This window comes from Lipotes vexillifer, unplaced genomic scaffold (genome assembly GCF_000442215.2).
Source record: "Lipotes vexillifer unplaced genomic scaffold, Lipotes_vexillifer_v1.1 scaffold1143, whole genome shotgun sequence".
In the NCBI taxonomy this organism is placed as follows: domain Eukaryota; kingdom Metazoa; phylum Chordata; class Mammalia; order Artiodactyla; family Lipotidae; genus Lipotes; species Lipotes vexillifer.
The window spans coordinates 613513-625141 of record NW_006770581.1 but is presented as its reverse complement, the minus strand read 5'-3'; the positions used below and the strand labels follow the sequence as shown (position 1 = coordinate 625141).

The 11629-nt window shown below is 50.8% G+C and overlaps 1 protein-coding gene across 2 annotated transcripts in view; it reads right to left on the bottom strand.

Moving 5' to 3' along the window:
* The window catches only part of WDFY4 (WDFY family member 4), a 270159-nt gene that overhangs the window by 3846 nt on the left and 254684 nt on the right, over positions 1–11629 (bottom strand). For both annotated transcript variants that reach the window (XM_007446234.1, XM_007446235.1), the window contains 4 exons: positions 10955–11113; positions 6776–6955; positions 4071–4253; positions 1964–2048 (listed from right to left, as the gene is read on the bottom strand). In XM_007446234.1, coding sequence (XP_007446296.1) covers positions 1964–2048; positions 4071–4253; positions 6776–6955; positions 10955–11113 — 607 coding nt within the window. The remainder of the gene's footprint in view (positions 1–1963; positions 2049–4070; positions 4254–6775; positions 6956–10954; positions 11114–11629) is intronic.

The window sequence follows — 11629 nt, the reverse complement described above, 5'->3', positions numbered from 1 at the left end:
GCTCAGACATCCACTTATCAACCAGGGGCTGAGCTAATACCTTTAGCTTATGGGAGCTTGGAAACTTCAGAAGTGGGCAGCTGAGCCCAAGACTGAAATGGTGTGCTCTCAAGCAGGTGTGCCACAGAATCTCTTCATGAACAGGCAGAGGGTAAGAACCTCGTACTTGCTCTCTGAGTGGGTGGAGGCAGGGGAGAGAGTTTGGTCCCTGTTCTCCAAAGAAGTGCTGTGAGTTCCTTAGAATGCGCAATCCTCACGTGTCTCTTTTTACACTAAGATGGGCTGATTCCTGTGGTCCCAAAGGACCCTAGAGATCTTAGGACCAGTGAACTGAATCCACAGTGGTTGTAGATTCTTGTAGGGTCACCACTCTGGTCGGCCTAGATTGTGGACAAGGGCTTTCAGATGGTGTTATCTTGAAGGAAGGGATTCCCATGTAGATCTTAGGACCTAGTAGGGGCTGAGCAAATGCCCCCACTATGTGAATGAAGAATCCATGAATCAGTGACTAAATGAATCAAGGACATGCGAAGCACACGTCAGAAATGAACTACCTAAAAATGGCTACTCCCTTTAGAAGGCAACCCTCCACAACCTGGAAAATTCTTCTCTAGTGGATGGTCATGGGTCCTGAAATGCAGAGCAAACCAGGACTCATATGACAGGAGAGCTCTCACATCGTGCTAACGTGCCTTCTTGAATCGTGGGCATGAAGGATGTCTCAGTTCTGGGCCGGAACCTTTGACGAAGACAGAACTGAGAAAGCTCGGCTGCACTGGAGGAGGTGATGGCGGGGCCCCAGGGAGGTGAGAAGAGGAGGTGCCGGCCTTGGTGGTGAGGTTTGTGCCTGCGCTCATCCTGGAGGCAACGGGCTGGTGCTGGTGGCTGAGCTCATTCTGGCAGTGGGCGTGTCTACTCCGGCGGCAGAAATGAGAACGATAGTAGTAATGCACTTCTGGGTCACTTCGGGCAAGTTGCTGGACTGCCCCTTGCCTCAGTTTCCTTATTTCTCATACAGGTGTCATTGTAGTGTCTTCCTTGTGGGGTTGCCGTGAGAAATAAGAGAATGCACGGGAAGCGTGCACAGTGGACACTGCTCACGGTCAGCTCTCTCCCTCACAGCTCTGCCGACGGTGGCCATGGTGGTGCTGGTGCCAGAGGCCACGATGGCAGAAGGGAGAACAGACTTTCTTGCTTCAGGCCCAGCTGACACAACCAAAGAGGGCTCTGCTGCAGGACAGTGGTTCTCTTACTTCGGCGACAGCATCACTCACCTGGGGACTTGTTAAGACATGGGAACTCTAACCACCTCCGACCTTTTCCCTGAGGTTGGGTTGAGAACAGATCCCCGATCTCAATGTTCCATGAGCCTCCTGGGCGATGCTGACGCAGATGACCCTCAGACCCACTTTGAGGAACTTGCCATGGAGAGCAGCGGGGATGAGTCAGGGTCAGCAGGGCAGAGTGGGGCCTATGGAACCACTTCCTCTCCCCGGGACACAGCAAAGCCGTCCCTGCTCCTGTCTGCAGCCTGGCAGTCCAGGCCAACAGCCAGCTGGATCCAAGTCCTGGGCTGGGGAGTCAGGCATTTAAGAGTCACCCAGGAAGACGGAGAGCATCAAACCAAGCCCTGCTGGGTGTGTCCCCCTCCTGGGGCTCCGGAGCCCCACAACCACCGTCACCAGTGTTCACACGCCCGAGAAGCATCCCAGAGCTCGCTGATCCCTGCAGCATGAGTCTGGTACCCAGGGAGGCTTTGAAACACCGCTTCGCACTCCACCAGCAGCTCTCAGAAAACTGTGCTCCTCACCTGCAAACTTGGCAACATCCCAAGAGACTCGATGGATTCCCTGGGTTCTGCAGGCCTGGATGGAGCTGCAGCCCTCGGGCCAAGGAGAGGAGAGGGGAGGGAGGGCTGAGCAAGCCAAGGGCGCCCCGTAGGCATCACTAGCACAGCAGTTACCTCTGGGGCTTGGAGGTGGAGCCCAGGGCCCCTCTGGCGCTGCCTGCCCGGGAACAGACATCTTCAGCTCCTCGGTCTTCCAGATCTGTCCAGAACAGAGAACACGCCATGGGCTGGGGCAGTGAACCTGTCTGCAGGCTCGGGGCCCATCCACTCCTCCACACCTGGGGGACCCTGAGGGAAGAGGGGCACGGCCCCCTTTCACTTTTGATGTTGCCATATTCTCGGGAGAAAAGCCTGCTTCCTGCTTAGGAGTGGAGGTTTGGCCAAGCACAGCTGCAGACTGAGTGAGTTCCCTCCCCACCTCTGGGTCATGGGGCATCTCCCCCAGCCCCTTACCTACAGGGACGAGACTCAGCAGCCAGCTTACTATCATTTTACTCAGCTAGTGCCCTCCTGTCTGTCTGCCACCATCCCTGGAAGCCTCCCTCACCACTCAGCAGCAGGGCCTCCGGTCCTCTGTGTCTGGTCCTTGGTCCCAGGCCTGAAGTGGGCGCCCTCAGGCTGAGCAGAGATGGCGTCCCACTTGCCGAGCCTGGACTTTCTGTCCCCACAGGACAACAAGCAGCCTCCACTTACATGCTGCTGTGAGCGCCATGCCGGGTCTAGCCCCGTGCCAAGCCGTCCCGGGAGTCACTGCGCTGAGTGGACGAGGGCTGAGACCCCTGGAAGACTCACGCTCCTGCGCTGGGGGCCCCACGAAGGAAAGGCAGCTGCTGCTCAGCCGCCCAGGCTCCTGTGACTGACCCACAGTGCCGACCACGACCCACCCAGCCCGGACTTTCGTTGCCTCCTCATGTTTTGGCCAACCCAGGACACCCCGCTCTCTGCAGCGACCCTGGCCCTCCCAGCCAACGGATGGGGCCCTGTTAGGAGATTTCTCGGGGGGTTCCCCTCAGTCAACTCTCCTGTGCACGTGCGCTGGTGCGCCGCCTGCATGGCCTTCTCCATATGCCCCAACCTCTCCTCATCCTCAGGGCTCCGCTGCAATGCCACCTCTCTCTGCTGAAAATAAACCCATGTTCCCCTTGGACCCCCACCATGCTACTCATTCTGCTTCCTGAAGCATCACCTCCATGATTATTCTGAGACTTCGGGCATGGAGGCTCCGGGAGGACAGGGCTGCGTTTTAGCCATGCTGGCACACAGTGAGCTTTCACAAATGCGTGGAGAATTCAAAGGGCGTTTTCTTGAATACCTAGTGGCATTCAATTGACATTTCCTCTCAAAAACTGTGGATTTCAAGTGAGAGTTTCTTGAGTAGGGCTCTTAATTATTCCTTATCTTATTCATTCCTTCCTCCTCCCTGTCAGTCTCAGAAAAATTACCTGTATTTTGTTCTCCGTGCTACACCTCCCACCTCAGTGTTTCTCCTCCGTCGTCTTCTTGGTTTCTTGATGATCTCTCTGTCCATGGCCCTCCTCAGAGGATCCATGGCACTCTTTGATTATCCCAGTCATAGCATGAACCACATTCATGTATTTCCTGTTTGTCTTCTCTTCTAGAATGTGAGCATCTTGAGGACAAGGGCCTGTTTATTATTAATCTCTGTGTCCCCTATGGCTTGTAGGAACTTGGTACAGAGCCAGAGTTCAATGAATGTTAGGTGGATAGATGGATGGATAGTTGGAGGGACATGTAAGTGGGCGGATGGGTAGGTGGAAGGATGGATGGAAGAATGAAAGGATGGATGAATGAATGGAATAGTGAATGGATGGATGAGTAGGTAGAAAGATAAATAGTTGGATGGGTGGATGGATTAGTGGATGGATGGATGGATGAATGGATGGCCCAAATGTCTCTTTTCAGTAACGGCCTATGTTCTTATGCATTTGACCATTCAGCTTTTATACCTTGGGACAGTATTTATTTCATTGTATGAGTATATGTATGTATAAAATTTTATATAATTTTATGTATTATATAATTTTATTTATTTACTTTTTGCCTGGAAAGAGCCTTGCCTTTGCCCTCACTTGCTATGTGGGGACGTGGTCTGGGATGGTCTTAAATGCAGCCTGCAGATTTGACCCTTAGAGGAAGTGGGTTGAATGGAGATGAACACATTTCTTGTACCATGCCCTCATTCTGCCCAAGACACACCTACCCGGACCATGCCATCCTGACTCCCTGTGATGATGACATGGCTTGTGTCCCATGCTGGCCCCTCCATCACGCAGCAGCAGGTTATGGCTCCTTCTGGGCCCCAGGCCGTGGTAATGCTGGCCAAGGGTTGTCCGTTGACGCTCCACAGGGACAAGTGGGCTCCCGCACAGGAGACGATGGTGCCCTGCAGCAGTGAGAGTGGGCTTCACTTCAGGCAGGAGTCACTGCCTCCCCATCTGCCCAGCCACTCGGTTTGTACACAATAGCACCCTCAACCTGTCATCTTCTGAGGACTAACCAAGGTACTCCCAGACCTCCTAAGACACCCACTTCTTCCCAGCAGACTCATAGGTCTGCTGTGTTTTCACACAAGTGTACATTTCTGGTTCTCTTCATACTGCAATCAAGTGTTTGGATACTGCTTTCCCCAGCACAGACCGACCGGCTCACCCTTTGGGCTCCTCCCACAGCCCTCTCCCTGGCAGCGTACTGACTGGCATAGAAGACCCATCCTGGACACCACCCCTGGCCTGGACACGGGGTCTACACTTGGCAGGCCAGCCCTGTCCCCATGAAGCAGCTTTGGATGACACCTGGTGGAGGGCAGGGTACAGAGGTTTGAATGACTGCGTGTGGCTCATAAAATGGGGCAAACTTCCCCCAACCCGCCCCAGGGGGAATTTCTGAGGAGAAATCTGCCCATTGCATCTTCCGAAATGTTTATGTCTAGAGTGTTTTCTTCTCAGGTCCTTATCTATTTTGTGCCCAACAGAGTAGTGGTCACTGTCACCAAGGACCCATCAAGGACCCCAAGAGCCATCTGGGGCCATGCCTTTGAACCTTGCCCTGACCACAGAAGGGATGTAGGGAGCTCCATGCCCCTCTGCAGCCCTCTGGGCTGGGCTCCATCATGTCCCTTCCTGAATTGTTTGGTGGAGTCTGCCTGAGGCCGGGGACCATGTCTGATACATCTCTGCCAAGCACCCAGCGCGGGACCCAGCAGGCACTCAGTGAACTCAACCAGCTCCAGGACAAGTTGAGTTAAACAAGTTGTCGTCCTGATATCAGTCTTCTCTGAGGTCTGGGGACATAATTCCTCATGAATTTATTTTCTCCCAGATCAGGGCTTGGTGGTTTCCCCAGTACATGCACCCATTCATCCATTCACCCACCATCCATCCATCCATCCATCCATCATCCATCCGCCATCATCCATATGCCCATCAAACATTCATGCTGGATCCAAGCCTATCTGGATCACCACTTTCAGCCAAAGTTAGCACCAGGAGGCTCCTTCATCATCTCTTCCTCCTCCTGTGGTACCCCTGCTCAGTCTATCCAGGCTCCAGGCTCCTAGGTTTTTCTATTAGCAGATGCAGAGTCTCTGGATCCTCAGAAAACCCCATACCCTATGATGGGGATTCCAGTATAGACAAAGCTGCACGCTGAGATAGACAGATATATATCACTGACATACGTATACACTGATATATGCATGTATCACTGACATATGTATACACTGATATGTGCATATATCACTGACATGTATACACTGATATACGCATATATCACTGACATATGTATACACTGATATACGCATATATCACTGACATATGTATACACTGATATACGCATATATCACTGACATATGTATACACTGATATATGCATATATCACTGACATATGTATACACTGATGTATGCATATATCACTGACATACATATACACTGATATATGCATATATCACTGACATACGTATACACTGATATATGTATATATCACTGACATACGTATACACTGATATATGCATGTATCACTGACATATGTATACACTGATATATGCATATATCACTGACATGTATACACTGATATACGCATATATCACTGACATATGTATACACTGATATACGCACATATCACTGACATATGTATACACTGATATACGCATATATCACTGACATATGTATACACTGATATATGCATATATCACTGACATATGTATACACTGATGTATGCATATATCACTGACATACATATACACTGATATATGCATATATCACTGACATACGTATACACTGATATATGTATATATCACTGACATACGTATACACTGATATATGTATATATCACTGACATACGTATACACTGATATATATATATATCACTGATATATGTATACACTGATATATATCACTGATATATATATATATATATATGTATTAGTCTATCACACACACACACACACACACACACACACACACACATGTTCCTGACAGGCTTAGCTTTGGTAGCCAGCATGGAGGGACAAGCAGAGGCACTTCCTGCCTTGGAGACCAGAGGCACCTGCTGAGTCAACACAGATTTGCAGTCAGCTAGCTGAATTAGTCAGTCAACCCAGAAGATCTCTCACCAAAGCCAACTTCCTGCCCCAACTCCCTGATGCCTGTGTTAGAGCAGACACCTCCCACTACCCCAGCCCCTGAGGGAAAAAAATAAAGAAGCAAAAAAATAAAATCAAGACCCAAATTGAGACTTGTTGATGGCTCTACTCTGCCTGCGTAGAGAATGCTCCACACATCTGGGGTCTCTCAACACTCTGGGGTGGTCTTTGACCCTAGGTTTCCTCTCGGGGCACTGGCCACCATGCCACCATGCAGAATCATGGACATGTTGAGGACACAGACATTTGAGAAAGAGGGGCCTCACCGACACATCGCTGATGGCAACGGCAGATATGCTCTCCCTGTGGGTGGGCAGGCAGGCTACACGGCTGAGGTGGTCCAGGTCCCACAGGATACATGAGCAGTCTTGGGAGCCACTCACCAGGAGGCTGAAGGTTACCGACGCTGCCAGGCATGTGACAGCCTGTGTGTGTCCATACAAGGCCTGGGGACAGGGGACGGAACCACAGGTTATGTGAGGGACCCTTGACCCAGCTACTTGGGGAGATATTCCACTCTTCCTTTTACTGTTGGACCCCAGATGAGGAAACAGAGACTCAGAGTTATTCAGTGATTCCAAAGTCTGTGGGGTGTGTATATGTGTGTGTGTGTGTATTCATGGGTCAATGGCTGGCTTCTCAGTACCATCGCTTTCCAGGGTTGAGACTCAGCTGGGGAGAGTCAGCAGTCCTTTTATCATAACCCAAACAGAGACACCAGTAGCATCCTCATGCTCTGTGCTCTCCTACACTGTCTTGCATCCAGAAGCAACACACACCGCTATTAATATGCAAGGGCACTGACTTGTAATGTGTGGGGTCCCAGCCAGCAGCACAAGCATCATCTGGGAACTCGTCAGAAATGTGAATTCTTGGCCCCACCCAGATCTACTGAATCAGAAACTCTGGGAGTGGGGCCCCGAAACCTGGGTTTTCACAAGCTGTCCAGGGATTTTTCAGGCATGCTCAAGTTTGAGCATCACACTAAGGGAACCTCAGAAACACAGGTGCCCCTGGAAAGTAAACTGGGACGAAGGCAGGGAGGTCAGGTCATAGTTTTAAAAGGTGTGACTCTTCAAGTCCAAAGGATCTGGGTTCATATCCAGTCTCGCTGCCTGGCAGCCGGTGACTCAGGGCCTCAGTCCTGGCCCTTAGGTTGGCCTGTGCAGGGTCTGGCTTGGCTTATGGATGGTTACGTGTCCAGACATGGCCAGAGGCCTTGCTCCCTGGGGACACGTTCCTGAGGCACTGGGGAGGCCTGCCAGGCACACTGGTACCCCCAGGCCCACTGCTGCCGGCAGCGGCACAGTTTCCATCACAGCTGTCCCAGAGGCTGCGAGCTAAGCCTGGTCTGAGAGCTGTCGTGCGCACACGTGCCTGCTGTCCTCTGGAATCAGCCTGAGAAGTGTGGAGGTGGTGTTCTAAAACGTGACTACCCTGCCTCACTTAGTGGTGAATCTCCACCCCCAGGACCGTCCACCACTCACTCATTTGGGTCAATGAGGCCGAGCATCATTTTTCAAAGCTGTCACTTTGCCTGGTCATATCAATTAAAAGTTCTGCCACAGATCCCCATTTGTGCTCCATGGATCCTAACACGGCACCAACCAGATGGTGCCGGCAAGGTTCTGGATGTGACCCATGGAAGAAGGCTGGGTTCATATTAGGGAAGTGGAACCTGTCTAAATGAATAGAGGAAGGCAGAGGGTTTGACAGGAGCTTCCTGGTGGTCCTCCCAGAACGAACTATGTCTGATGGCTAAGTTCTGACTGCAGGGGATAGGACCACTCCAGAGAGTGCAGGCCAGGGGACCCAGGTGTATGTGCTGCAGATTCAGAGACAGAGGCTGTGAGCACAGAGCCTGTGCGAGCTGTCCATTACTGGAGCAGGGGCTGCCGGCTTTCTGCAGGGGAGGCGCTGGAGAGTGAGGGACCACTGCACGCACAGGCACCGTCCACCTACGTAAGGCTTTTGCCTCCCACCAGCCAGAAAACTAGAGCACCTGGAGGCAGCCAGCACCACTCCCCATCTGGAAAGGCCTGGGAAAAAATGAAGGAGGACAGCAATTTTAAATGTTCTCCATTGTCTCTTCTGTTTTCTCAGAACAATACCTTTCTCCATGGCCAATTAAAATAACTCCACTATATCACCTTATACCTAACTCAAGTAGCAAAAAATAAATAAAATAAAGTAAAATAAAACCCTCTGAAAATAATTCCCCATGCTGGATATGTTGTGGTGAGGTGGGTATTCCTAATTAATTGTGGTGGCACTGTAAAGCTACAGAACCATTATAGAAAGCATTATGTCACCACGCTGTAATTCTGCTTCTTGAAATCTACTATAAGGAAACAATTAATCAGAAGCAAACAGCAATCTATATAAGATGTTTTCGGAAGCACTATTTAAAACAGTTAAAATTGGAAGCTATGTAACTGTCTAGTTTTAGAAGAAATAGTTTATTAAACTGTGGTGCCTTGACATAAAACAACTGAAATATAATTTTATGGAGATGGAATAATATGGAACAATTGAAATGTAAATTAGAGACTGTAGAAAAGCGGAAACAATTTGATACACTGGGTGAAAATAGAATCAACATATCTACACAATGGTCAGAGTGGTATAAATGTGTATATCTGGGGGTGGCAGTATGCAACAATGAGAACTGTTGTAGGGATTATAGAAAACTGTTTAACTTTGAAATTTGTCTTTAATGTAATATTTTTAGAAATGAAACACTTAAAAAAACTGTTAATGAAGCTATTTAATGATGACTTCTCTGCCTACAAGTCTACAAGTCAGGGACAGACCTCCCTCTCTGAGCAGCTTCCCATCTGGGGGATCCCCAAGGCCAGGTCAGCCTCTGTAGGTAAATGATAAAGTGTTTTCTTTTGCTTAGGAAACAAGAGCTTGTGGGATACCCTTTTTCTCTTGATTTATAACTAGGAGAGGATGATAAATTACATTTTATGCTGTCAGTACCGGGGTTTTTACACTGCATCTTCACCACTAAACAGGACCTTGGAGCGGCGATGGCGGGGGCGGGTCACTTCCCCAGCTCCCCAAGGTGGCTTTGGGGTTGGGCTGGATCTCCTGCTGTCCCCGGAGTGATGCCTGGGAGAGGGGGATGCTCCACACCCGTAATGGTAGTACACAGTCTCTTCACATAGGTCAGGAAGGTGAAGATGTGAGAAGACAGGGGGCTCCAAGCCTGGCTTGAGAGGACTTCCCGTGAGAGTCTGGGTGAAGGCAGCCTGCACTTGACCTACACAGCTGCCTCTCAGCAGATGCCACCGCCTCTGCCGGATTAACCAGCTCCCTCAGCACTGACACATTCATTCCTTCACCTCACATTTACTGAGTGCCTGTCGCTGTGCACCACGTGAGTGCTGGGGGTGGTGCCGGGGGACAAGGGCAGGCTCTGGGGAGACTTGACTGACTAGAAAAGCATCCAGAGAAACCCAGAATCAGTTCCAGTGAAACATGTTCAGTTTAGGAAATCCGGTCAGTGGTGAGCCTTGTATGGTTAACGTGATTTTGTTACTTTGGGGCTATACGGTTCACTAAAACGCAGATGTGAACGTGAATTGCATTTTGGAGGTGGAAATGTCCCCTAGCGATATTCTCCAGAAAGTTCAAGCATACACAGGGGAAAGCACTAGACTTAGAGTTAGACAAACCTAGATTAAAAGGCAACCTGACCTTTCTGAGCCTCAGTTTCCTTATCTAAAAGTGGGACTAACAATACCTGCTTTCCAAGATTACGGTTAATGTGCAGAGTCTTAAGTAAGCAGTCAGTTCCACTCTCCGTTTATTATTCCGAGCAGCCGTGGTTTGTGAGGTAACACCAGACGAGTTGTCTGCCTCCTGGTCTCTTCCCTCTGCTTCTGCCACAACCACCCCTGTTCTGAGACAGTCTTTCATTTTCTGGCTCTATGACCTTGGACATGTCACTTAACTTCCTTGCACCTGGTTTGTCACCAGTGAAGTAGGGATAATGATTCCTATATTATCCCACAGGCTATGAGGACACAGGGTTGTTGAGGAGGTAAAATGAGGCCATTCACATAAAGGTGCCCATGACAAATACTCAAACATGATGCTTAGTGCAAAAAAAAAAAAACAACCCCAGTTTTACTGGCCCTCATGTGTAAGCAGCATCTCTCACCGAGGTGTGGGTCTCCATGGAGGCACTGGCCCTGTGAGCTTGTTAAATCCATCCAAGGGCATGAAACCGTGCCCCTGAATGACACAGAGCCATGTGCTGCTCTCAGTGTCTCACTGTGCTCTCTGCTCCCAAGGGAGACAGGGCTCTCAGTGCTCGGGAGCTGGAGCACGCTAGGGCATCATACCTGCCTGAGGCACCCTACCTGCCCAAGGTACTACACCTGCCCTGAGCCACCACACCTGCCCAAGGCACCCCACCTGCAGAGGCACTGTACCTGCTTGAGGTGCAGGTCTGTGGCGCGACCTTTGGCCATGCTGAGTTCCCACACACACACCACGGCGCTGGTCCCAGAGGTGACGATGGTCGTGGGGGATGGGCACACGGCACACAGACAGCGGCCCCAGGCAGCCAAGTTCTCGAACGTCATCAGGATCTGCGGGAGATTAGACGAGTGGGATGAGCACTGCTGCCAGAGCCAGCACAAGGCAGGGAGCTGGGACAGGGCAACGGAGGGATGCAGGCAGGGCTGGATGGTGCCGCTAGCCTGCCTGCCTGCGTGCTGTGGGAGCCGAGGGATGTTGACAAGCCCTGGTGATGAAATCCAGGCCATCCAGGTCTGTCCCCAAAGAGCTCACACCACACAAGGAGCAGGTGGGGAGAGACAAGGGAGCAGGAGGCTATGGGGACACAGCAAAAACGCTCCGTGAGCCTGGGAAAGTCGGAGCCAGCTTTCAGGAAGGGGTGACATCTCGGACCAGTTTCACAGGCTGCCTCGTGAAGGAGGTGGGGCGAGGAAGCTTGGTGGGTAGGGAATTCATGCCACGTGATAGGGTGGGAGAGGAGCGAGGGTAGCAAAGGAGGCCAGAGGTAGCCAGGGCCACATCAAGAAGGTAGACATAACTGGATGGCCTAAAGCAGGAGTAGAGGACGAGCAACTGGGTGGCTTGCT